Raw genomic sequence first — 23412 nt, 5'->3', positions numbered from 1 at the left:
TGGCCTCTCCACCCCATTAAGCGGTTCTAGAGCTTGTCCTCATCGAAGAAAGCAATTTTTTCTACGTACTTTCGACCTCACTTATAGCTCAGGGGTACTGTCCTCAATTCTGTTTTTCTTCTTGTTTGCAAGCCAAATAATAATAACAATAGTATGGAGTTATATCTTAACACGATCTTCTTCCGCAAGAGGCGCAGTTGGCGCGCAGTTGGCGTTGGAGAAAGTTGCAATCGCACACCTGCCACTGCGCAGGAGGAGAACGAGGAGGAAAGATTTCATTCGGGCCAGTACTTTTTGTGCGAAAGCGCTACTTCACTAACGATGCTGAAAAACCCGAGGTATGTGGGCAGCCTCAACCTTTGACCTTCGACGCAGCGCAAGCGGAGGCCTTGCGCAGCTGCTCCTTCAACACGCGCAACCGCCCGCCCTCTACCCGCGCGCGGCTGCCGATAGCGGCTGACGATAATATCTTGCATGCCGTTTCCTTTGTGGCGGTGTTGCCTCAAGTGCTTTCGCATGCCCTACTCGGTTTGACTAACTTAAAACCCCGACTTTTTTTTATAGAGCCCCATGAAAAAGAGCGCTACGTTGGTCCTCCGCAGAGTCCTCGTGCAGCCAAGCTCTGCTGGAAGAAGGGGGAGGGAACGGAAATAAGGTGAGGAATTGTCAGCCTTACATCAGTACAGAATGTGTTCTATATCGGCCCCGATCTTCGGGAGTGGAGACAGTGAGCTGAGTCACGCCATCCGACGTCGCAGAGCATTACTGAGGTGAGGAGAGTGTTAGTCAAAATCTTGCGACGGAACTGCGCTTATTTCGTTTTGAGTGACGGGTGCGGTTAAGGGAAGGCAGTGCGGCTTTCCCTGATGTTCTTGTAATGCTTGGCTATTTGCTCTTTGCGTGTTACGTCATCTTCCACTGACTTTGTATTTGGACAAAATATCGAAGGAGCGTGGATGTTGACTTTGCGGGCCAGTTTATGAACCAACTTATTTCTCACAACCCCCGCATGACCAGGTATCCAGCGCAGGGTGATTGTAATGTTGTGACTGTGGTTATGAGATTCCATTACAATGCTGCATAGGCAGGCTAGGAACTCGTACACTTAATCTATCAAGTATTTTTTTTTTTTCTGAGCAGCTTGTAGAGGTCAGCTTATTTTATGCACTGACCGTGTAAAGCACCGTGTAAATTATGCGAGTAAAGGTCGCAAAGTCTTCCTTTTTATAGTTGAGACATAACAGGTTATCCCTGAACAGACGTATTAAGCCAGAGATGGGCATTTTGTTTCGCTGAACATGTGATTTAGTATCTGCCTGCGTGTTGAACCGTCGTGTAAAGTATCAGATGTCGAGAGAACTAAAACTATGGAGTAAGACTTCGCACTAAACAAGAAGTAAATATTGAAAAAAAGGCAAAATCATGCTGTGTACAATACTCAAAAGCCTTAGCTGTACAAATCGACTCTTCGCATGCACCTACAGCAAGTACTCCGCGGTGGGCGCGTTAGTGCGTTGTCACGTTACATTGTCCCATTTACCTCAGCGTCAGCCCAGCATTCAATGGCTGTTTTTATGCTAATTATTTAACATGCACAAAACCGTGCTCGCAGGCCGGCTAACCATTTTCCACAGTACTGGTTCACCACACATGCGCAGTGCATGACGTCAAGATTCCCCCATGCGCCCTATATGCAATGAGCTCACTTCGCTCTGTATACTATGAGCTCACTTCAGTGTGCTGTAAATCTGCATGGCATCGCTAAATAAGAGCAAAACTCTTCGCAGCGTGGACAAGAATTTCTCCAAAGTCACCCCTACGAGTGATGTGTACACTCGGTGCCTGTTACAGCTGAGAGCATTCCGGTTTCGTTGTCGCAGACATATGTAGCGTTCATAGAGAGTTCGCCCTTTTCCAACAGCCCTTGAGACGCGCGAAAGTCGCTTTCACGAAGCTTTATAGGGCAATTTTTGTTTCGTCGCCACGCAGCTGAAGGCTTGGCTCGGAGCTTCCAGCAGCACATCCGCTAGTCTGGTACGCTGGCTTACTTCGGGGCACGTTTACCATATTTAGGGTAGAGAGTTTTAAAACCACTAACGCAAGTGTTTCCCGCAGCCAAAGGTGTCGCCGTAAACCGTGAATAAAGAGCATTACGCTGGCATTCACGGGCAGGCCGAGCGATGCGCTTCTGCAGCGAGGGCCAAAAAAAAGGGGGGGAAGAAAAAAGTCCGCTCGCCCCTCGCGCTGACGTGACAGGGGCTGCGTCAGCTCGCCACCCGTAATGTATACACGCTGCATGGGCTCCCAGCAGCTTCGCATACAGGGGCCCCGAAACGAGCATCGCGCGGAGGGCGAAAGCCAGTGAAAATGTTGGGCGCGCGGGTCGCGGACTGGGCGCGCGCCGGCGGCGTTTAGCCGTCTTAATTCAGAACAAGCAGACATGTGTGCCTACATAATTCGCGCCGGAGCGCTGTGATAAGTTGCTACGAATGGACGTCCGCGGGCCGCCTTGTCATAGTTTGTCAAGCAGTGTCCATCGAGTGGCAACGGAAAAGGAGACGCGGCGGGCCACAGCCACCCAAGGCCAACCGCTTAGTTATGCCGGGCTACATATGCGCATAATAAACTGCGGTCCCGGCTCGCGCTGCGCGGGCATTCCACGCTGGGAGGGACGAGTGCGAGAGCCGTGAGATATTTCGTCGTAGCAGCCTGTCAACTCCGCATTATTCTCCGCTGCTGGGCGCCGCTGTCTGCGTTCGGCCACGTTTTGGCGCTGAAGTAAGCGAGGAAGCCTCCCGCGCGCGTCTCGGCGGGCGCGCATTGCTGCTGGTGCACGGCGCGCATGCGCAGTGTTCGGCGAATGCCGCCGCGGCTTCGTTGCGGGCGCTGCGAATGCGATGGGCGTCTCGCGGGCTCCGCTTTTTTAGAAGCCTTTACTTCCTTTCCCACCTTTTCTGTATGTTATCATCTGGCTACTGGACTTCTTACTGTTTCTCTGCCATTTTTTTTTTTTTGTTCCCGTCATTTGATTCGCGGCGTAACGATTCAAGGAGGACGCCCTCTCCGTGAAAATATCGCATCTTCGCTCGCGCAAGAGCGCAGACGGCATGGCGTGTGAATACACGAAGGCATGCGAGCAAGGACGTGCAGTGCGTCGACGATTGCCGGCAACGGCCGACCCGACAAGCCACGTGGCATCCTCCTGCTCAGCGGCGCTCTTGGTAGCGCGCGTCCAGAGCGGGAGCAGCGACTCTGGTGCTGGTCGGGGTGTAGCAGGTGCCTGTCGTTTCACGAACACTTGCCGGGCAGCGCAGCGAGCGCTCTTTTAGCCGCATACAGGAAACAGTGGTAGACATTCAGTCTTTGTATGGATTGGCAACACAGATTTAGCGTTGCTTAATTACCAATATTAGCCATACACTTTGCGAAAAACTTGTAGCGAGATACACTAGAATATTCCGATGATTTCATATAAACCGCACACAACATTGGGAATGTCTGAAGTACGGAAGACATTTCAGGCGCAAGAGATGATGGTAGCACCGACAGAGAACAGAAGAAAGATAAGCGGAGCACCTTTATCCTCTCTTTACGTCAGCGCCTCCTGTATCCTCCCTTTATATCAATTTAAGCGGAGTTATTGTAACCATTATACTCTTTTTCGTTGTTAAATGCTTCGCCGCAACAAAAAACTTTCATTGATGGAGGGGGAGCACTGCAAGGCACGTACATAGCTTGCACCTGACGTCACCTCAGCGAGATCACTGCTATGGCGGCCATGTTTACGAACCATTTGGCTGCCGCGCGCACTTTGAGACGCGGATTAACAGAGGTGTTTCGTGCTGCGACCGGCTCCTTCACGCTTGTTGCGCGGACATGCCTTAATTATCCGAATGTGCAGTCCTTTAACGAGGGTTACAAATCGCTACTTATCGTATAATTGCATGTTCGGTGCGAGGAAACGGTTTTGCAGTGCGAGAACATCGGCCCCTCACGACTGAAAGCAGAGAAGGACATTACGCGGTAACATTATCAGCTACTTTGCCACCCTCGACTGAATGAGGACCAATCGCTGTAATCGCACATTTTCCTCGCTAGTGCGTAGGTGAGAGCTTGTCAGCAATCCAGGAGAGGGCGGTGGGGAGCTAAATTTGGTATGACATGCTGTAAATATAAAAACTGCGCAAAAGAGGGGGCACAGAAAAGAAGCACATGGGACGATGGTGCTTTTCCGTGTTCCGTATTTTCCTCACTTTTTACGTTCACAGTTCGGGTGCTTCCTACCGCGGCTGCGGTGCTTCCTACGGCGGGAGCTGGTGGTTCATAAACATGGTGGAAGCACATATCACGAGATTTCTTTCGCTGACGGCAATGCAAGCTATGTATATAGTATTGTTCTCCAGCAGCATCTATGCTGTGACTGCGGCAAAGTGCAGCCTGCGTCAGTGCTAGGTGGCTTCTTACGTGGACTTTATATTTCTTGCTAAGTGCCACTCTTGAATTTTCAAGAACAAAACAGAAGTATACGTGGCACCGAACATAAAATTATCGCTGAAAATTATCGCTGAAAAAAAAAAAAAGACACGACAGTATTTCGCGGCTCTTAAACCTTGCGAGAAACGTTGAACTGAGCTGATAAAACTCAGTCCCGTGATTTAAAGGCAATGGATTTCGACCGTCAAGGTTAATGAGCGTTCTGCCGCCAGTGCGCTGTTTCGCTCATAGATTTGTTGGAAATAAGCGTGCGCAAGCACAAAACAGACTCGATGGCGGCAACAGCCTTGCCTCACAGATCATCTTCCTCACGAAAAAGAAAAAAGAGAGAACAGCAACACACAAATCGCAGAGAGCACGGTTGAGGCGCTACCGAAAGCGGTGGCAACATTCATGCTTGACTGAAAGCCCAAACCAACTTCCCACTGAATGCATGCTGTGGCACGGATATAGCAGTTCATTTCTAGATTATTCCCGAAATCGGTCCTGAGCAGCTGATGAAATTCACCGTTCACGTACTTCGAGTAAGCCCGCCGTCCGCAAGCTGAACAAAGAAAAGATAGCGGCTGTGCTTGTCGTGACGTCACGGTAAGAGATTATTTTCGCTGTTTTAGCACACTTTTCAATTTGCTTTAAGCAGCGTCACGACGCGTATGCTTGTTTATCTATGTATATCAGTTCTTGAGCACTGAGCGCACCCGAGCAGCTTTGCAGCGGATGGAGACGTTTCCAGCCCTGATGCACATTTTGTTATCGCCAATGCCGTGAATAAAATTAGAATTTGAGTGACCTGAGCACGGTAGTGAGTATACAGGCTGAACGAACTCTCTGCACGAGTTACTGATTTTGATGCGTCACGAAGAACTTCGTAGGCGTGATGGAGATGTTTCCGGTGCGACCGTGACAGGGCAATGCATTTCCGATCCTCCTCTCACTCACTGCCCAGCGATGCGGGCGCAATGTATGTTAGAAAGGCGAGGCTTTGGATTTCTTCAACGACTGCCAAGGAATGTAAATGCTAACAATGCGACAAGTGGGCTAGTTAGTGTTTCATCTTTAGATCTGTACAGCAGAAATGCGGTGAGTAGAGTCCAGTCCTGTATCGTCTTGTTTTTTCTACTCAGAGAATTTCTGCTACAGAACTGAAGAATGTAAATGGCCAAGCTGTCGGGTAAGCTTGTGCACAGCTGGGAGACCAGGGGTTATTTCAACACACAAACTATTCTGCTGGTGACTGTCCTCCTTATACATAATGAGGGTAAACTAATTGCGCCTTGCGAGGCTGGCGATCGAAGCTGAAGCCTATGAATCGGTAGCCGAACGGCCCGCGCGGCCATTACAGCACCAACCCCGCACGCACCCATGCTGCACCAGTGCCGCCCGCGTCCATATGCGCCGCTGTGTCTCGGAAAAGGCCCCGTCGCATTCTGCGCACCGGAGGCCGGCTACTATCTCTGCCTCGTTTGCGGCCGCTATCCACTCGATCAGGGCGAGGCGCGGCGACGAAGATGCGGATCATAAAGCAGGGTGCCCGCTCTTATCGCAACGCGGCCACGATTTATGGAGCGCCACCGTGGCATCGGTCAGGGCGCACTTACGGCGGCGTCCAGCGTCCGGGACCACACCGGCGAGCGCGCCGCCGCCGGCTGCGTTTTCCGTGAACGCATGCATATAAGCGCGAGCGCGCGCGCGAGCGGCGTCGAGGCTGCGGCGAGAGGAGCTGCCCCTGCAACGAGCGGGGGAGGAGTCGCCGAGGACGGAAGTCCCGAGAATCTCTGCCACCCCACCTGAGTAGGTGTGGCCTGCAAACGCATCCACGGCGCGCTTTTTGCTGCTTCTTTCTGCGCGCCAAATGGCAGACGCGGCTCCCTCTCGGTATTCCTCGCAGGACGGCGCCGCGCTCGGATATGTCACGCCAGCGAGGCTCCGCTGCTCCATTTGGCGGAGGCGACAGAATGGGGGAGCCAGCGCACAACTTCCTTGCAGCGTGGCCACGTGTTGTCCGCCAGCACGCGTTCTTACCTGTCTTCGGGCCATGGAGCCATCCCCTCTCATTAGAGCGTTTATTTGTTTAGTTCATTACAACACTTGCTTGGCGAATGCGTTCTTTACGACAGTTAGGCACGGGACAACACGCACAACTTGTCAGCTCCTAATGAACAACGCTTCACTGGCCTCCCGACGAATTGGCTCGACCTTCGCTTGCAACGCCTAGCATGTCAGAACGAAAGTGCGCGTTATAAAGCTGTCTTATTGGATACTGGATGCATAGGCACGCGCTTTCCAGGTGTAATTCCATGATGGACCGGGCTGCCACACTCCTTCCGCTTTGCCGCATCTCTGTGTAATTTTGTTTTTGTTTTTTTTTGGTTTGTGAGCATTCATAAACTTTTACTAACGTTTCTTACAATAAATCCCGTAGTGAACAACAGGCAGCGCGAAAAACGGAGACGACAAGGAAGCAACACAGAAAGAAACGACGGCGCTGCTATTAAGATGTTCCCGTCGGCCTACGAAAGCGGAACTTGGTAGCGTCATGAATTAAACAACTTCTTGGCCAATCTCATTCCTGATAGTCCCTAGGATTCTCTGCTTTTAGTTTTTACGGCCCAAAGTTACACAATGAATTATGCGGGACGAAAGAGATGAGGACTCAATATTACTTTCTCAAGGCTCCAGATTACTAGAAGAATTTTTCAACTCACCGAAAGTTCGGCACAATGAGGTTTCCCTATTTGCAGTTCCGCTCCCAAGGCTCGAACGTATTTAGCCGCAAGTTCATTTTCTTGCACTCAGAATGACAGCACTACAATTGCAGAGCGCCCAATATAGACTACTTAATCATCATATTCGGCTCATAAGCCACATGAAGTGCACGTGAGAGAAGTCAAGTTAGTAGTTAAGGAGCGCCAAGGGCTGTTTTATTACCTTTGTTATGGGTTACTTCGTCTCATAGAGAGCTTCAAGCGATATAAAATAAAAACTTGCCAGATGAAAACGATCGACGCCGCCGCTAATTGGTTTAAATTCCTAGGACTTCCCAGGGGTCATGTGTGTTCATTCATACTGTAGGCCTCCTAAGTGGCTTGTCTCTTTATTCCAACCGGCGTGTAACGGTAAATCGACACCTGTTCGAAGCCGGTGAAGCTTTCGTCACTCCCCCCAGCCATCGACGCCGCCGCACCTGACTAGATCGCCATCCCAAGAGCTCGCTAGCTGGTTGACGCCTCCCAACAGCTCGTCGACTGGTGCCTCGCAGTCTCTCGTAGTGTCTGCCGCATTCCTATATCGAATACGTCGTGAAATGGCGATCCGTGTATGACCATGAAAGAGGGAAGCCCTCGCCGGAGCGTGCTTGCTTGTTAGGTCTGTGATGCGCTTCTAAATCTCTCCAAAGGCGCCCTTGGCGTCGAATAAAACAGAACAGCGCGTTCGCAGACATAAGAATACCGCCCAATAGTGTCTCATCGATGCCTTCCCGCAGGCTCCACTAAACTCTGGTTTACATTTCTGGACCAATAAATTGCAAAAAGGAAGCTTAAGAACGAATATAGTGGCATTTGGTGCTAATGTGTCCAAAACAAAGGGCTTACCTCTAATCCCAGCCAGATAAACAGTCTATTTATAATCGTTTACATGCCGACACGAAACATCTCTTTAATAACACTGGCAGCTTCGTGAACACATGGCCATTGCATGCAAACTGGCGATGGACACAGTATTCTTGTAATGGCCTTATGGACGCGAGATTCCTTACCAAACGATCCATCAATGTGGAATCAGGAAGCAGATTTCCTCCTCGTACACGCTCCTCGCTTACAAAGCGACAAATTACGGCTGAATGACCACCGAGCAAGGCTTGAGAACGACCGCCTTTTAAAAAATGAGCAGTTGATCTCGTTGTCAGGCGTATTTGTCAAGGAGGTACCGCGCTGATGAAGCCTAATGTGCCTTCAGCATGTAAATTAGTAGCTGCAGGCAAGGGCCCAGACACGCGCATAGGGGCTCGTAACACGATGTCTTCTCGGTTGCCACGGGCCCGGCCGCGGGAGGATGCGGTCCGCGCAGGTCGAGACGCAACGCGGCGACGGCGCGCCGAGCGGGCAGCGCCGTTTTATCCGCGACCGGTCGAGGCCCGCTGCGCGGACAAAGCAAAGCCAAGCGGCGCGCGTGAGCGGCCGCAGCTTTAATTGGACGGCGTCTCGCCGGGGCAGCGCGCGCTGCGGGCGCTGCCCAGTTATCCCATCGATCATCATTTGGACGGCAGACGCTGGCAACGAGTGGCCGAGCTTTTTGCTTACATAACCAAGGGGCAAGGGGGGGTGGACTTGACGCCGCCGACAGAATGCCAGCGCAGAGACGCACCCTGAAATTGCTATTTACTTACGCATGTCTTCATTACGCCTGAAAGCACCCCGTTTGGTGATTACTCCGCGGCGAGTGGCAGTAGACCTGGGCGCGTGTGTCCCTTAGCGCAGCAGCAACCCGCTGGAATTGCGCACGCGCGCGTTCATTTGCACAGCGTTATTGTGATGATATATCGCCTCCCCCCCTCTACAGATGTCGGGTCGGTTCTCACGCCGCGAGGGCGCATCTTTTCCTCCACGGACCTTGTCGTAATAAATCAAGCCTCGCTGCAGTCTGTTTATAAAGTCAGCAGGCGGCAGAGGTATCGCGGCGCCAAGGAGCGCTTTAACGAGGAGACGACATCGCGCCGCACGCAGCCGCACGCAGCCGCCGCCTCTCGCCCGGCGCCCCTCGCCCGGCCGCGTATCGCTGCGTGGCCGCGTCAAACGCAACACTGGATTCCCGGCGTATGCCTCGGCGCGGACGAAATGAGTGGAGGCCGATATCTGTATCCTTTTGTTGCGTTCAAAGACTGCTGTTGGCACGTGCGACGTGAACGACCCTTCGATAGAGGCGGAACAGCTCCTGAAGAGTTAGCTAAGCGTTACAAACCTTATCATGGACGCACTGTCTTCTCAGTTAGCTGCCCCTCAATCCACGGTTCTTACGCCGTTTGTTTTCTATCTGTTCGCACCTCTGGTGGCAACAGCAACCCCAGCTTGTACTACAGCGGTGAGAACAATGCGCAAATATATCCCGTATAGTACAGAAGACTGGCGGCGCGCTGCGTACGGAGTATTGGGGTGTTTGAAACTTGCAGGGAGACGAAATTTCTGCTACTATTCTTGTTTATTCACGGCATTGCCGAAAGAAACTTTATAGTTGCCTCACAATTATTGATGACTAAGTGATGTGTTAGTCATCCTCTCCAACGAACAGTGTCTTGCTTTGTTACTTGCAACAGCGCCTTGTGCGCACATTGTGCCCTCCTTTACTTAGCCCTGCTTAGCTACACTGAAAGGTTCTCTTTCTAGCTTTTAATCAACTGAAAGGTAGAGGAAGCAGATAGCTGACAAGGAAGACCCCCAGAGCATCATTAAACTTTCACACGCTCATTCACTTTCGTGGGTCATGTGCGTAAGTGCGAAAATTATATCCCTGAGCAGAAGTCCTTCAAGCTCCGAAAATTATTTCTACCCTTCGGCAAAGTGACTGTCATTATCTCGTAAACGCTAGCGCTAATGGCGCCAGCGGAAACAGAAATGGGGCTGACTCCTCGCCACATCTCTCCCCCGAACAGTGAACGTCGCGTTGTTTGCCACTCCAGATCTCAAGAAAAGCGCCTTAATTTCTCGCTAGCGGGTGGAGCGCTGTAACGCTCCGAGTGCCTTCAGAGGCTGAGCGGAAAGCATCAACGCTGCCGCCTCCGCACTTTTCAGGAATCGCTGGCGGTATATACGGTGGGCGTCGCAACCAGACAAGTCCATTATCCAATTAAGCAGCCCCGCCTCCGACGCGCGCGCGGGGCGCAAACTTGGCCGCCGCGCGCCCCGCAGTGCGGCCACTGCGGCGGCCCAAGCTGGTGCGCAGCAAAAATAGACGCGCAGCCGAGGAGCGCCGCGTGTCATTTCTGCAGCGCGCTCCTCCTGACCACGTGAGGCGCACGGAAAGGAAAAGACAAGGGCCGCTGTCAGTCAACACTGCCGGGCCGGATCCGGAATACGAGTCGGCCGCGGCGAGTACACACGCAGAGCGCGCGCGCCTCTGCCGCTCCGACTTCATTTGCGAGATGCACAAAACGAAAGCAATGACACCTGACACTGATGCGCGCGGCCGAGGCGACGCTGACCGAGAAAGAAGCGGAGGCGCGCGGGAAGAAGCGCCGAGAGGGAAGGTTCAATGACAGAGAGAACAGGCAGCAGACGGATTGTTTCAAGCCATGTCAGATGTCACGGCAGCCCTGAGTTTAGCAACGCGGCACAAGGGGCAACCAGACGTCGGGCGTCTCGGGAAGGGGGAAGAGGCGCCCGCTGCGAGCCAGGTTGCGCTCAATGACAGCTCGCTGCTCCCTGGCTCCGGGCGCATAAAGCACGCTGCGGCGGCGCCCCGTCCCGGGGTTGCCAGGGGCCTCGCAGCAGCCGCGCAAACGCGCGCTTAATCGGAAAGCCGACAAGCGAGAAACCGCCGCAAAGCAAACAAAACGCCCGTCGCTGCAAAGCTTGTTGTCAGCGGATCGGCGTCTGTTTACGGCCGCGATGTGTTTGTAGACGTGCTGCCGAGGAGGGGAGGCCTGCGCTTCGCTTTTGTTTTTCACTTTCTCTTCTCCTCGCTCTTTTCGAGCGCCGAAAGAAAACGTCGCCCCGCCATTCGGCACGCGGCGCCGTGCTCCGGCTTAGCGCGTTTGCGCTAGCCTCAGCCGACGAGTGACGGCCGCCTCCGAGCCGCGATTCTAGCGAGGGCCTGTGCCCTGGTTACGACCTGCACGACTCCTTTACAGCGGCCCACAATAACCGCGAGTGCGCGGTTAGCCGCTCCGGCAGGCGCCGCAGCCGAGTCACGGATGCCGCCCTTCGGGGCGAGTCCTCTGGCCGTTGGCCGAGTTTCCTTGCGGCGTTCTGGCTTGCGTATACGTTAGCCTCTTCGAGCGATACCCCGGCACTTCTTCATTTGTTATTATTATTCCTTGAAACTATTGTAAGGCATGATCAAAGAGTGCACTGATTGGGGGGGGGACACGCGACATCGCAGCCAAACTTAATCTCTTGGTAGAACTTTGTAGCCGTGAGTGTAGTATGATAGCCGTCGCGGCGACGTCTCTTGTTACGAGATTGAGCGTTCAGCACCCGGCCGCGGCGTCTCGCGACGGAGGCAAAAGGATTAGGCGCTCGTGCAGAGAGTTTTCACTGCGCGGTATAGAGAGCGCAAAACGTAACCAGTAACCTGACTGTGATGTGCTTCGTAGCCCACGGTACGGGTTTAGAGCGTGGAAATGTTCAGTCTCTTTAAATGTGCAGAGTGGCAATTGCGTCTTCTGATGATGTGACTAACGAGCGAAAGTGGAGAATATTTGCGAACGTCCTTCACCATGGGATATTCGGAGGAGGAAGGAACCTTTTACTTTTCATCGCTGTTTCTGGTTTGAACGATGAATGCAGTCATAAAGCTATAATCGAGACAAATCTTACTGCGAATCACACTCACTTTATGCGTTTAAGGCGTTGCTTTTCCAACATACCACAAAAACAGAAAGACTTCTATAATGCTCGACAGCATGGTGATATACCAATTTTCTGAGATGGAGATATTATTTCCATATTAATATTGCACTGATGCCCAAGTGATTGGAGCACGATATCATCTCCATTTATAGCCTTCACACTGACCTGCGACCCGAATGATGCTTTTCCAGCTGGAGGGCGTCCCTCGACTTTCCAGGTCCCCCTAAAGCGTTTTGAAAATTTTCGAAAATACTATTTTTTCAATGCTGAAAGCAAGAAATTTTTTGCCAACACTCTGACATGCGGTCATCTATTCGCTCATTCGAAGTAATCATATAGTCTATGTTCTCAATATTTCGAATACTTTTCACGTGTGGCTCTGGTTTATTTTCTTTCGGCATCAATAGCAAAAGGTAATTTTCTATGCGCATAACTCGACGGTCATAGAGCCTATACACTGACTTAGTGTTGCGACGCCTTAGTGGAGAGTGTTTCGTCTTTGAACAGCTGTAGCTTTAACTCCCTAAGTTGTTTCACCGCGTACCGCAACGCCGCCTCTGGCGCTTTAGTGTTTCGCATGGTAGCTCGTTTTGTGCGAATATTCGCAGAAATAGCGAATATTAGTACAAATATTCGATTCTTATTCACTTCTATCACTATTCAATTCGCATTAGTTTCGGTTTTTAGCTCGGTATTCGACTCGGTGACAAACATACATTATTCGTATTCGATTCGGTTCGGAGAAAGTGCTATTCGCACGCCCCTAATTTTATTGCGATAGCATTAGGAAGGCCATGAAGGCGAAAGCTGTCCGGCGGCGTCGGCGGCGTATCTGTGAAGCCTCCGCCTGGTGTCGTTTAGAGGAATCAGCCTCCGCCGTCTGTCACCTGTCAACCGTCCCCTCTCGTCCTGCCCCTCTTCACTTGTCCAGTAGAGGAGTGAGACGCCAGATGAGGAATGACTCAGAAAAAAAAAAAACGAAAATGACTAAGAAGAAAATGACTCAGACAACAGCAGGCCTGCGCGAAAAATATACAGCCTCTCGAAGAACCATGTGTTCAAAAATTAGGCTTGCGGGAGCTATTCCTTCTCCCATTGCTCAGGAAGAGCAACCTGGTCTCACAAGCCCCATATGTAGTGGTATGAGGACTCGCCGAGATCTAACAATGTGATCACTTTGCGTAGTTGCGTAGTAAGAATTGGAATAGAATCAGAATTGGAGCAGATCGGGGAGTAAAAGACAATGAACACAGAGTTGAAATAGAATCAGAACTGGAATAAATTGGCGAGTGAAAGAAAATTGCTATCGCATTTCTTCGCATCAATCCAATTGATCGCCCCTAAAGACCCTATATGAGAACATCACAATAAAAAACCTTCCTGTGTGATGAAGCCACAAGAAAATTTAGCAGCAGGTATCACTCCATCTGTCTGTTAAATGAGACAGCGGCCATTGATTCCTTAAAAGGCCCACACCCCTCGCGTGAGCCCGTTACTCTGTTCCTCGCCTGTATGTATCGCTCGCTGCCTTCGCGCGCGCGTCTAAGCGACCTGTCATTCGGTCCGTCTCCTCAACAGCACGAATCTGGTTCAGCGACCCGACGCGCCGACCTCCAGCAGCACCACCAGTTGCAGAGCAGTGGATTAAATGCGCTAAGCCGACAGTGTAGATGTGGACGGCGGTTTCTTTCGGCAGAGGTACGCGCCTGTGCCGCGGAAGTTTTGTTGTAGACGATGCAAACGCTGAAGGGGTCCCGCTTGTAGCTTGCGCCACCACGGGATAACAAAGGCGGCTGCGCTAGCCATTCATTGACCCCGGCTTCCTTTTCCTCCGCATTTAATCACTGAACTCGTTACGAGGCGAGCCGGGCAAAACCGCAAGACGCAGCACGTAAGGCTGCCGGCCGCTTAAACCCCGCGAAATGGCTCAACAGGACGCGTTAAAGGGCGACGCGCCCGGCCGGCTCGTAAGCCCCGGTCGGTGCTGATCCCTTCGGGCCGCAACGCGTGCGCTGCGCGCATCTGGTGACCCGGTGAGCTGCTGCTGCTGCGGGGGTGCGCGCCTGCGGCGAGCGGACCAATCCCACCGATCATTGCCGGGCCTTGCGAGTGCAATGACTTTTTACGAGCGCGTTTAACGAGTACCGGACACTTTGCGCAACAGGATGTGCCCGCCGCGGTCAGGTTCCCCGGGGCGCAAGTGTTTCTCGGGCGCGGTGAGCGGCGGGCGCGCGGCTGTAAAGGCGACCGGGCCCCTGCTGTCGACTAATTGCGGCCGCTGTGAGCCGACCCGCTTGTTGTTCAGGTGGCCCGGGCGGTTAATACGCGTCGGATTAAGGTATACGGCCACGCGAACCCCCAGCTCTTTGAGCGCCGCCGCCACAACCCGGGCAGGTTTTCATTGAAGATCGCGCCCAGTGTGTACTACACGGCGGAGCCGGAAGAGGGTTTATTTGCTCACGCTACAGGGGCCTCCTCTCACAGCCACGCGCGTAGCCGTCGTGGGAATCTTGGCAGAAAGCCGACTGGGCACCGACGCGGATATTGGCCGTCCTCTGCCGGGTCCGAGCCCTTTGCAGCAGTGGTCACTGCGACGCGCTGCCCACATGGTGCGTGCGCTCCTCTCGAACAGCGTGACGCTTTTGTAGAAATCATTTGCTATTGCTGTGAGGCACCTCCCGTGCGCGTTTCCTCCCCATTCATGCGTGTGGTCGGCACTAACAACATACTTCGCGATACTTCGAGCCCAGCTCATCGTACTAAGGGTAGGGGTACACCTCTATATCATTACTTGTACTGATCACTGAATATAAAGAAGCCGGTTCCACTGCTGCTGTTTGAAGTCACCGCATTCTTAATTCATCAATTTACTGAGCGGACACAACGCAAAGCTCCAGGTGACTTCGCGACTTCTTCCTCTTTAGCCAGTATCATGCTCAGTTAAAAGTGGAATGCCTCTTCGATCGACTTGCTCAAGATCGAAAGTTTGCGGTTATTATCTACTCCGTAGTGCACTGGTTTACCTTTCCCAAACTAAACTAAACTTTTGACCCTCTAAGAAATGGCGCTCTTTGTCAGTTAATCTTCTACTTCTCTGAGTTTTTTTTTTCTTTTGCATGCTTCCAGACACCTCTAAAGCCTTATCGCAGCACAACGTTCCTTCCCCGTACCTCGAATATGTGGTTCTCAGAACAAAAGCCATGGCTCATGATGAAAGTAGTGATCTTAGTCTGCTTCCTTCTGGAGATCTTATTTTACATTGTAGTTTCTGAAAGAGAGACGACGTTGTTGCTGGCGGACCTGCCTAGGCCGCTGCCTGTCTTGCGCTGTTCATAGAACTTAGCCAACAAGCCAGTCTGCTCGCTGCAAATGGTACCGGCTGTAGATTAGCGTTGCTCGAAGCTTTTAATTATGCGCATCGAGGACAAGCAATAGCGAGAAAATCAAACTATAAGCACCTTAATTTATCTCTCTTTCGTTTTAATGCACGCACCCGGCACAAGAGTCTCAATTCGGCGTTGAAAGTGGGAAAATTCCCACATTTGGGGAGACATTATGTGGAGTCGATAAAACCCGACATATCTGACATGATTTATGTGTTTCCGAGTAAAAACAGAATGGTGCACTCGTGAGCCCATGGCCAGCGGCTGCATCTATGGACATCGGAAGCCGTTAATTGGCTTCAGTCGTTGGCCTAGTAGGGTCTACCAACTGTAGTATCACTGGGATGGTTTATATTTAAATTACACGTATTTCTCACGGGCAACGGAAAGTTTTCAGCGTGATTTGTTTGTGTTCCTATCTTCCTTGAACTGCAGTTCCGACTGAATTAGAACTGACAGTCCGCATCTCTGCGCTTCTTTTCTTCCAACGCTCCACAGGCAGGACAATTAAGGCTACAAGCATGAACTGCCAGCTGCAGCCGCCTCCTCCTTATATAATGAAAGCTGTGCTACGTATTCGATTCTGGGGGTAATTAAGTTATGATGGAGAGAAAGCTGACGCGAAATATTGTAGTATACCATGGCAATCACAATTGCATGTTCACGCCAATGGGCGATAATTGCAGGTCTGACGGCGATTGGCACCTCTTGGAAGCATCTCGGAAGTATAGGTTAGTGATCAATCATCACCACTGTTATGTGCAACAACAAAAACAACCCCTATATGACACATCAAGCAGTCCCTATGGTAGTTTTGCACACACTGAGAAAGGGACAGCCTACAAACCAGAGGGCTCTCCTATTCTCGCTAACTGTTGGTGCCACGTGTCAACCCGCGAGAAGTTGCGCGCGATAGCGCAAAAGGGGGCGTGGCCACTCACTCACCAGAGTCGGGTAGAATGCGGACGAGTCGACGGCCAGGTTGGCGTAGTCTGCGGCGGCGGCCGCCTGGTCCCCGTAGCCGGCGTTGTAGAAGCGCGGCGTGGCCAGCTGCGGGTAGCTGGAGAGTAGGCGCGAGTCGTACGAGCCGGCCGCCGGCAGCGAGCAGACGGGCCCGGATGCTGCCGAGGCCGGCGCCGCGCCGGGGGACTCGCCGACCAGCGGCCGCGCCGGCTCGCAACATGCCGCGGTGGCCGGGGACGGAGAGTGGCCCGAGCCGCCGCCGCCCATCAGCTGCGCACAGACAGAGGAACGCCGAGCACATTGAAGTCAGTGCCACACACTTGAGAAAGGCGCACTGCGCACAGACGACACGCATGTCGCGTTTGATGGCAGATTAGAACTTGACGCACTCAGACCGCCCTCTTACAACCAGGGACAGAAGTCTCCAGGACGCGTGAGCAGTAACCGAGGCAAACAGCTTAGCTATTAGACGATGACTAGAGAACAGGCTAGTGCACGTGATGGTAGTACCCAAACGCTCTAATCTGTGGTAGTGAAACGAGGTGATCGTTGGAAAGCATATAACCTATGCGCATGCTTTTCGCGCGCACTGAAGGAGACTTTTGTCGCTATAGAATGTGCAGCTATTGCGAGTATTTGCGGCAACACTGGCTTCGAAATTTCGCAGCACCGTTGAATCAGAGCCACAGGGTCACACGCACACCATTTTACACTCTCGTCGGGCAGCCATATGCAGGCTGCTGCCAGAATGGTACCCAGTCCCTCCCAATAGCATGGTGTAATTAAAATTTGTCCAGGGGCCGGCTCTGAAATTCGCATTTGACGCGTTGTGCCTAATTTACCACTTCACCCGACGTCTGTTTTCAGCGAAAACCAAATGCCGCCGCCAGTCAAACGTTACCCACCACTAGCGCATTCGCTCGTTCCTCTAAGCCAGGGGTTCTCAAACTTTTTTGCTTGGAGGAACCCCAAAAGCCTTCAATAAGTTCCAGGGACCCCCCCCCGCTTTCACTTACCAGCAATGTTGTCGAGTGCATTTTTGCAAAGAGAGAGTTGCAAAAGTTATATGTTTATTGCACAGATTAATACAAACACTATTGTGATGGGTGGTACTGCTTCCCTTTTAAGAGCAAGTCAAAGCGTGGCTCAGTAGCACTCAGAGCCAGTCTCTTATCAGCAGCCGGGTCAGGGCCGGTGAGGGTTCTCGCGGAACACAAGAAGACAGCCCGCGGAACCCAGTTTGAGAACCCCTGCTCTAAGCACCCACCCTTTGACATTCTTCTCTCCTGCGATGTTGGAGAGTCCGAACACAAGGCAAAGCAGCACCCACAGATCGTTGACGTTCGGGTGCCAATAGATGCAAACAAGGCCCAAGATATAGCGTCATGGTTTCATTGCACACAAGTAACCAGCAAAAGCTACAGGCATTATTTTCAGATTCCGATTCGACTACACAAATCTGATCTCTTGAAAAGCGCGTTCAGAATACCTTCTTGTCCTCACTGTCCTGCGCGCCCATGTGTCGGTGTTAAAAATGCTGGCAGTTACGCCTGCAGTGTCATTTGATTCAGTTACCGGTTACCGGTCGTATAGTGAAGACTTCATTGCGGTGTTTCCAACGTGAATATATTTTTTTCTTGTACTGTCAGCCTGTGTGTAACATTATGGAGGCCCCACGCGTAGGCAACTCGACTGTGTTAGTCAGATTTATAACTGTAGCGCACTTGCACTACCGCAGGTTCCCTGCAACATCAGACGGGTCATACACAGACAGAAAGCAAACATAATTCCAAGGTTTCCGTCATGAGCTGGGCGATGGTGTCCACAGACAATAAAATGTTGCATTTTATATTCTTGTTCCTTCTGCTTCTCAGCGCAGGTAGGCGCTATAATAACACTTCCTGATCTATAAAAAGGTCTACAGCCTGGGTGGTGCCCTAGAACCCTTTACTTACACCCTGCATATCTCAAGGAAGAAGATGCATTTGTAGTTCGTGGGCGTCGCGTCGAATCTTGGTTCAGCAAGGTTGTCACACGATGGTTGGTGACGTTAGTGTATGCTGCAGTAAACATAGACAGGTCCATCTTAGAAAGCCAGCGGGAAAGTAAATAATGAGAAAACAACGACAAAACGCTGCTTTTTCTTTTCTTGCCCACAGCGGAAACAAAAACTGGAGGGGACACTTCGCCTTAAGGGTATGACGCAATAGCGCTAATGGGTTAGTGCGCATAACGCGGAATTGGTCATTCTCAACTTTACATTCACAGATCCCTGTGAGTCCGCATGCCACTCCTGGCGATGTGGTGCAGCGGTTAAGCCATGCGACACTGCCCTGCGATGGCAGGCGCTGCCACCGGTGGGGCCTTGTGCGACCCGGGTTGCTATTCCCAATCGACCAATTATTAACTGCCACCTGCCACGGTGGTCAGTTTGCTCAGAATCCGCTGGGCAGGTTGTGATGACGCCACAAGGTCACGTGGCTTGCGTGGCCCACCTAGGTTGTTCCTACGGGGATTTTTCGGTCACAACGCCGACGACGACGATGGATTTATGAGCCAAACATTCTGCGCTTTGCTTTTAATGTGAAATTATAGAGAGTTCGCCTAGCGGATACAAACCAGCTTAAGCGTATACCGGTCTACCGGACGCAGGCTGTGCACGCGCAATGGCCTAATATTGGCCCCGCCCCTGTCGCTGCGAGTGCGCATCCCGCGTCCGGTAGACCGGCATTCGGCTACGCTATAGTACCTCTCTGCTAAGCTAAATCTCTATTTTAGTGTGCTAGCAGTAAGACCCGCTATTAATATTTCGCCACTGTCTGTCTGGCTAACCTGATAACGCGACGTTGTGACGTCATCACAACATGCCCACCGTGGCAGGAGGCAGTTAAATTAATGATTGGTCGAGAAAGGTTGCTCGGGAAGAGCAACCTGGGTCTCACAAGCCCTACCAGTGGCAGCACCTGCCATCGCAGGGCAGTGGAGCATTGCTTAACCGCCGCACCACTGCGCCAGGAGTGGTATGAAAACTCCCAGCGATCTATGAATTTAAAGTAGAGAATGATCATTTTCGCATATACTATATGGGCATTAACCAAAAACTGAGCCTCGAACAGAAACCGAAACTGGAGCGAAAACCGAAATGCTAGCGTTCCTATTTCGCATGTAGCCTAACCACGCTAAATCGTCCGCCATTTTTTTTTTTTTTTTGCAGCCGTCTTTATCTAAGGATAACAAATTTTCAATTGCCGTCTGCGCTCCCGCGACTGCGGCTTAAAGTTCATCGCACGCTGAAAACGTCGCTTGGACGCATTTAATTTTCGTCGCTCCTGCATCTTTCGAGGTGTGTATCGCTCGATGCGAGCCATTCCTTATGCGCTCAAAGAATGTGCGAGGATTTTCTCCACATGCGTCTACAAATGAGAGCCCCTGGTTTTGGCATCTTTCTTCTATATGCTGTAACTCTTCCTTACCCTAACCAACCGATTGGCGGCACTTCATATCTCATCTTCCAGCCTCCGCTTATATTGAGTAGTTAGAAGGCGCTTGTTCTGGCGGCTCAGAATACGCTGAGCCAAATTTGCATAACGAACGCATTGTCCGCAATCCTTGCGTCGCGCGGAAAGGGGCAGAGACACTGCGCCGCTCTCTGCTATAAGAGTTAACCGCGTGACGTGACTCCCGAGACTTTGCTTAGGAGGAGGAGAACGAAACCCTTATCTCATTGCCACGCTATCTTTCGGGGATATGTTCGGGGATATCTTTCGGGGGACGCAATACTTTTCCGATCATTGGTTCTCCATACAGGGCACAACGACGCACGCGGCACGCATCGAGGGGCTCTAGTTCCTAGTGTTCCGTTGTAGTGTTGGTACAGATGTGGCAGATACTTCGATCTTGTAGCTTCATGCTCGCAGACAAGGCATTCGTCTTCGTCTTCTGTTGGACTCACGCGAGCGCCGTGGTGGCAAGCTGGAGCCCCTGCTGCAATGCCGCTGATATTATTAACGGCATACACCAGTGCGCACGAGGACGTTGGAGCAGAAACAACGACGTGAACGTGTTAAAACAGAAGAGTTTGATGACCGGCTCACTGGATGATCGGTTTATGTCTTTGGGCTGCTATCCGGTGAAGTAGGAAACCAAGGGCCAAGCCGCAACGAACTATCGGTTGGCGATGCCTGTACTCGGGCTTCGGACGCATTCGCGTTGCTTTCGCTGCATGGACGCCTGCGTTCCGTTTTTCCTTTGACCACCGCAATCGACTTCGTCTATTCTGCGTCATCCCAGGTGATTTTCGGTACTTATTTTTGTTATTTGGGATAGAGTGCTCTGGTTACCAACACGCTGTGTTTAATTTTCGATTTCAACAAAATCGTGACCTCGTCGGTGTCCTCCAGAAGTGCTCACAGTTTCACGCAAGGCTGCAGATGGGACTCGCATTGTTTGGGTCCCAACCGCCGGTCACCAGGAGGGTGCCAAGCGAGCGCGGACTGTTGGTCTCCACTCCTGAGGGAAGTGCCCACCATGGCAGCGCAACGGCAGAGTAACCGTTCCCCCTTGCCCTTGGTGCTCGCTGCTGCCGTCTTGGAAGCCTCGGATTTTCACCACTGACTGCGCTTCTTCTCTCTGTAGCTGCAGAAGAGTGCTTTGTTTCCGGCGTTGCTCCGACAACCGACCCTCGGCGGCAGCTCTGACGCACTCCGCGTTTCGTGGCTCTCAAGCTACTTCTTCTAGCACCGCGTTTCAAGCCAGGCTCACACCCAGACCCAGCGCGCTGCAGGGCAGTGTGCGGATTCGAAACAAACGCCGCCTTCCTCACGAGAAGAAATGGTCCACTGTTGCCTGCATGTAGGACGGCTGTCGACAGCCATGCGCACATAGTCAGTGCGGCCACCAAAATTGGCACCGAAACTCGACGCTTTGGTTGATGGCACCCTGCCACCCGCGTTAATCACCGCGATTCGTCATATCCTTCGTGTCCAACGTTTCCGGGTAGTTCATTTCGCTCAGCGATTGTCTACGAAGCAACGCTTTTATCTACCGTTTTGTGTACAGGTTACGTAGATATTTTCAATAATGTACTATGAGCGAATGTGCACAATGTGGCACTGAAATCACTGCGGTATGCTGGCGACGCTTCGGAAGGACATTTTATCACCTCGCTGTCCACTCAGAGCAGCAGGAGCATGCAAAGAGTTTCGTCTTCACATACCGTTGGACTGAATGAAGAAGAAAGCATTGGACCCGAAGAATTTTGACTTCAGAAAAAAAAAAAAAAGAAAATAGATCCGCTTTTTCGATGACAGTAATGCATGCGCTGCCCGCCTAGCGCGCTTGCAGCTCATTGTATTAGACCGAATGGAGAAGTTATTCCTGCCGAGTCAATTGCAGTCGCCACTACCCACCACTGGCCATACGTAAGTGCCGTGTAATAAGGGCAAGATGCTCTTAAGAACGCAGACACACTACTTTCAACAATGCAAAACGAAAAAAAAAAAACACTAGGATATGCTGATCAGGGAGGGACTCCAGAGCAGTCACGTAGGTTCACAATCGAAATGTACTGATACAACGTGGTGATTAGCGGGTGCTGCTCGGAAGGGGTTGTGCGCGAAAGCAACCGATATCGATGGCCCGTGTCAAACGGCCCGCGCCGAATGCCCCGCTGCGTTTGCAACATTTTCAAAACATACCGAGCAATTCTGGACAACAGCGTTTTTCAACGGGAAACAGTTTATGGACGCATTCTTTCTCATATAATGTAAGACTTCACTATAACAATCAATACATCCGCAGATCGCCCGACGGCAGTCTTGCATTGTTTTTTGCTATTAACGGATTTGCTATAGTGAAAAGCGTTCCTCATGCACTGACGGTTGACGTCACTGCATGTATCTGGTTTTTGACGGCTTCGCGGTGACCAGGCGGGGCCAAGCTGCTGGTGCTGCTTCGAGTCCGACCGAAAGATCGACCTCGAACATGGGTCACTTATACGTTGTATCCCATACTTTACCCTTCCCTTACCTAATATTGACGGCAGGCAATCCTCCGAGTAAATTCAACTGACTGACTGACAAACTCAGTGATTGGCTGACCGGCGGCAGAGCGCGGGTGATAGGAGGTTAAATGTTTTTACAGCCGACGACAGACGCTTTGACACCGCCTGCAATATGAATTGCTCAAAAAAATTTAAGCGATCGCTACATTTCGCCGCGGTCTGCGGTGAATTCTCCTGACTACACTGATGAGACGGCGCTTGAGGAACAGGCATCGATGCATTCAAGGGTAGAAGAAGAAAAGCAGACCACTTGCTTGAAGAGAAGGCCGATGAAGTCCGCGCCAGGTTTTGAACGTGCGAGCGCGCCGCGCTAACGGTCACTCTTGCCGAGGCGTACGAGCGCAAGCTAGGCGTGCTCCAGGAGCCACAGTTCTATCCGACCGTACGCGCCCCTGCTAGCGTACCTTCATCAAGGTAAGCACTCACCAGAGCGCTTGAGTGAACATATTGTCGGTACCAGCTATTAATTGGAGGGGTACCCAATGTGTTTTTTTACCGCTGCGTGTCGAAGTAAGTCATAGCCGACTTTTAAACTTTCATAGCCTCCCTCACTCCACTGTTTCTTCTGGTCATGAACTTAAGTCACACCCGGTTGACCGCGCTTCGTTCTATTTTTTTTTGATGATATCCAGATTAAACCGTGGTCTATCGAGATACGCGACTACCCCGGAGCTTACCGGCCCGGCTACCCCAGAGCTTCCCAGCTACCCCAGCCAGGCTACCCCGAAGCTGCCCGGCCCAGCAACCCCGAAGCTGCCAGAAGGAGCGACGACGAGCCACAACTTTGCATCCATCTCCGGGTACGTTACTAATATGAAACCGGGGGTGGTGACACCCTGCTTCGAGGCCGACACTCCAGTGTGTACTGCGAACGCGTCGATTCTACATGTATTCTAAGCGCTATGAAACCGCGCAATGAAGCGACAGGGCTCCGCGACGGAGGCAG

At 51.8% G+C, this 23412-nt stretch overlaps 1 protein-coding gene across 1 annotated transcript in view; it reads right to left on the bottom strand.

The window, feature by feature from the left end:
- The window catches only part of LOC149350818 (uncharacterized), a 211353-nt gene that overhangs the window by 121851 nt on the left and 66090 nt on the right, over positions 1-23412 (bottom strand). Inside the window, exon 2 of the mRNA XM_089579971.1 lies at positions 16388-16675. Within this exon, the coding sequence (XP_089436097.1) occupies positions 16388-16675 (288 nt within the window). The remainder of the gene's footprint in view (positions 1-16387; positions 16676-23412) is intronic.

Source organism: Amblyomma mixtum, chromosome 3 (assembly GCF_055824585.1).
Source record: "Amblyomma mixtum isolate Tamu chromosome 3, ASM5582458v1, whole genome shotgun sequence".
In the NCBI taxonomy this organism is placed as follows: Eukaryota; Metazoa; Arthropoda; class Arachnida; order Ixodida; family Ixodidae; genus Amblyomma; species Amblyomma mixtum.
This window is presented reverse-complemented; position numbering and strand designations above follow the sequence as displayed.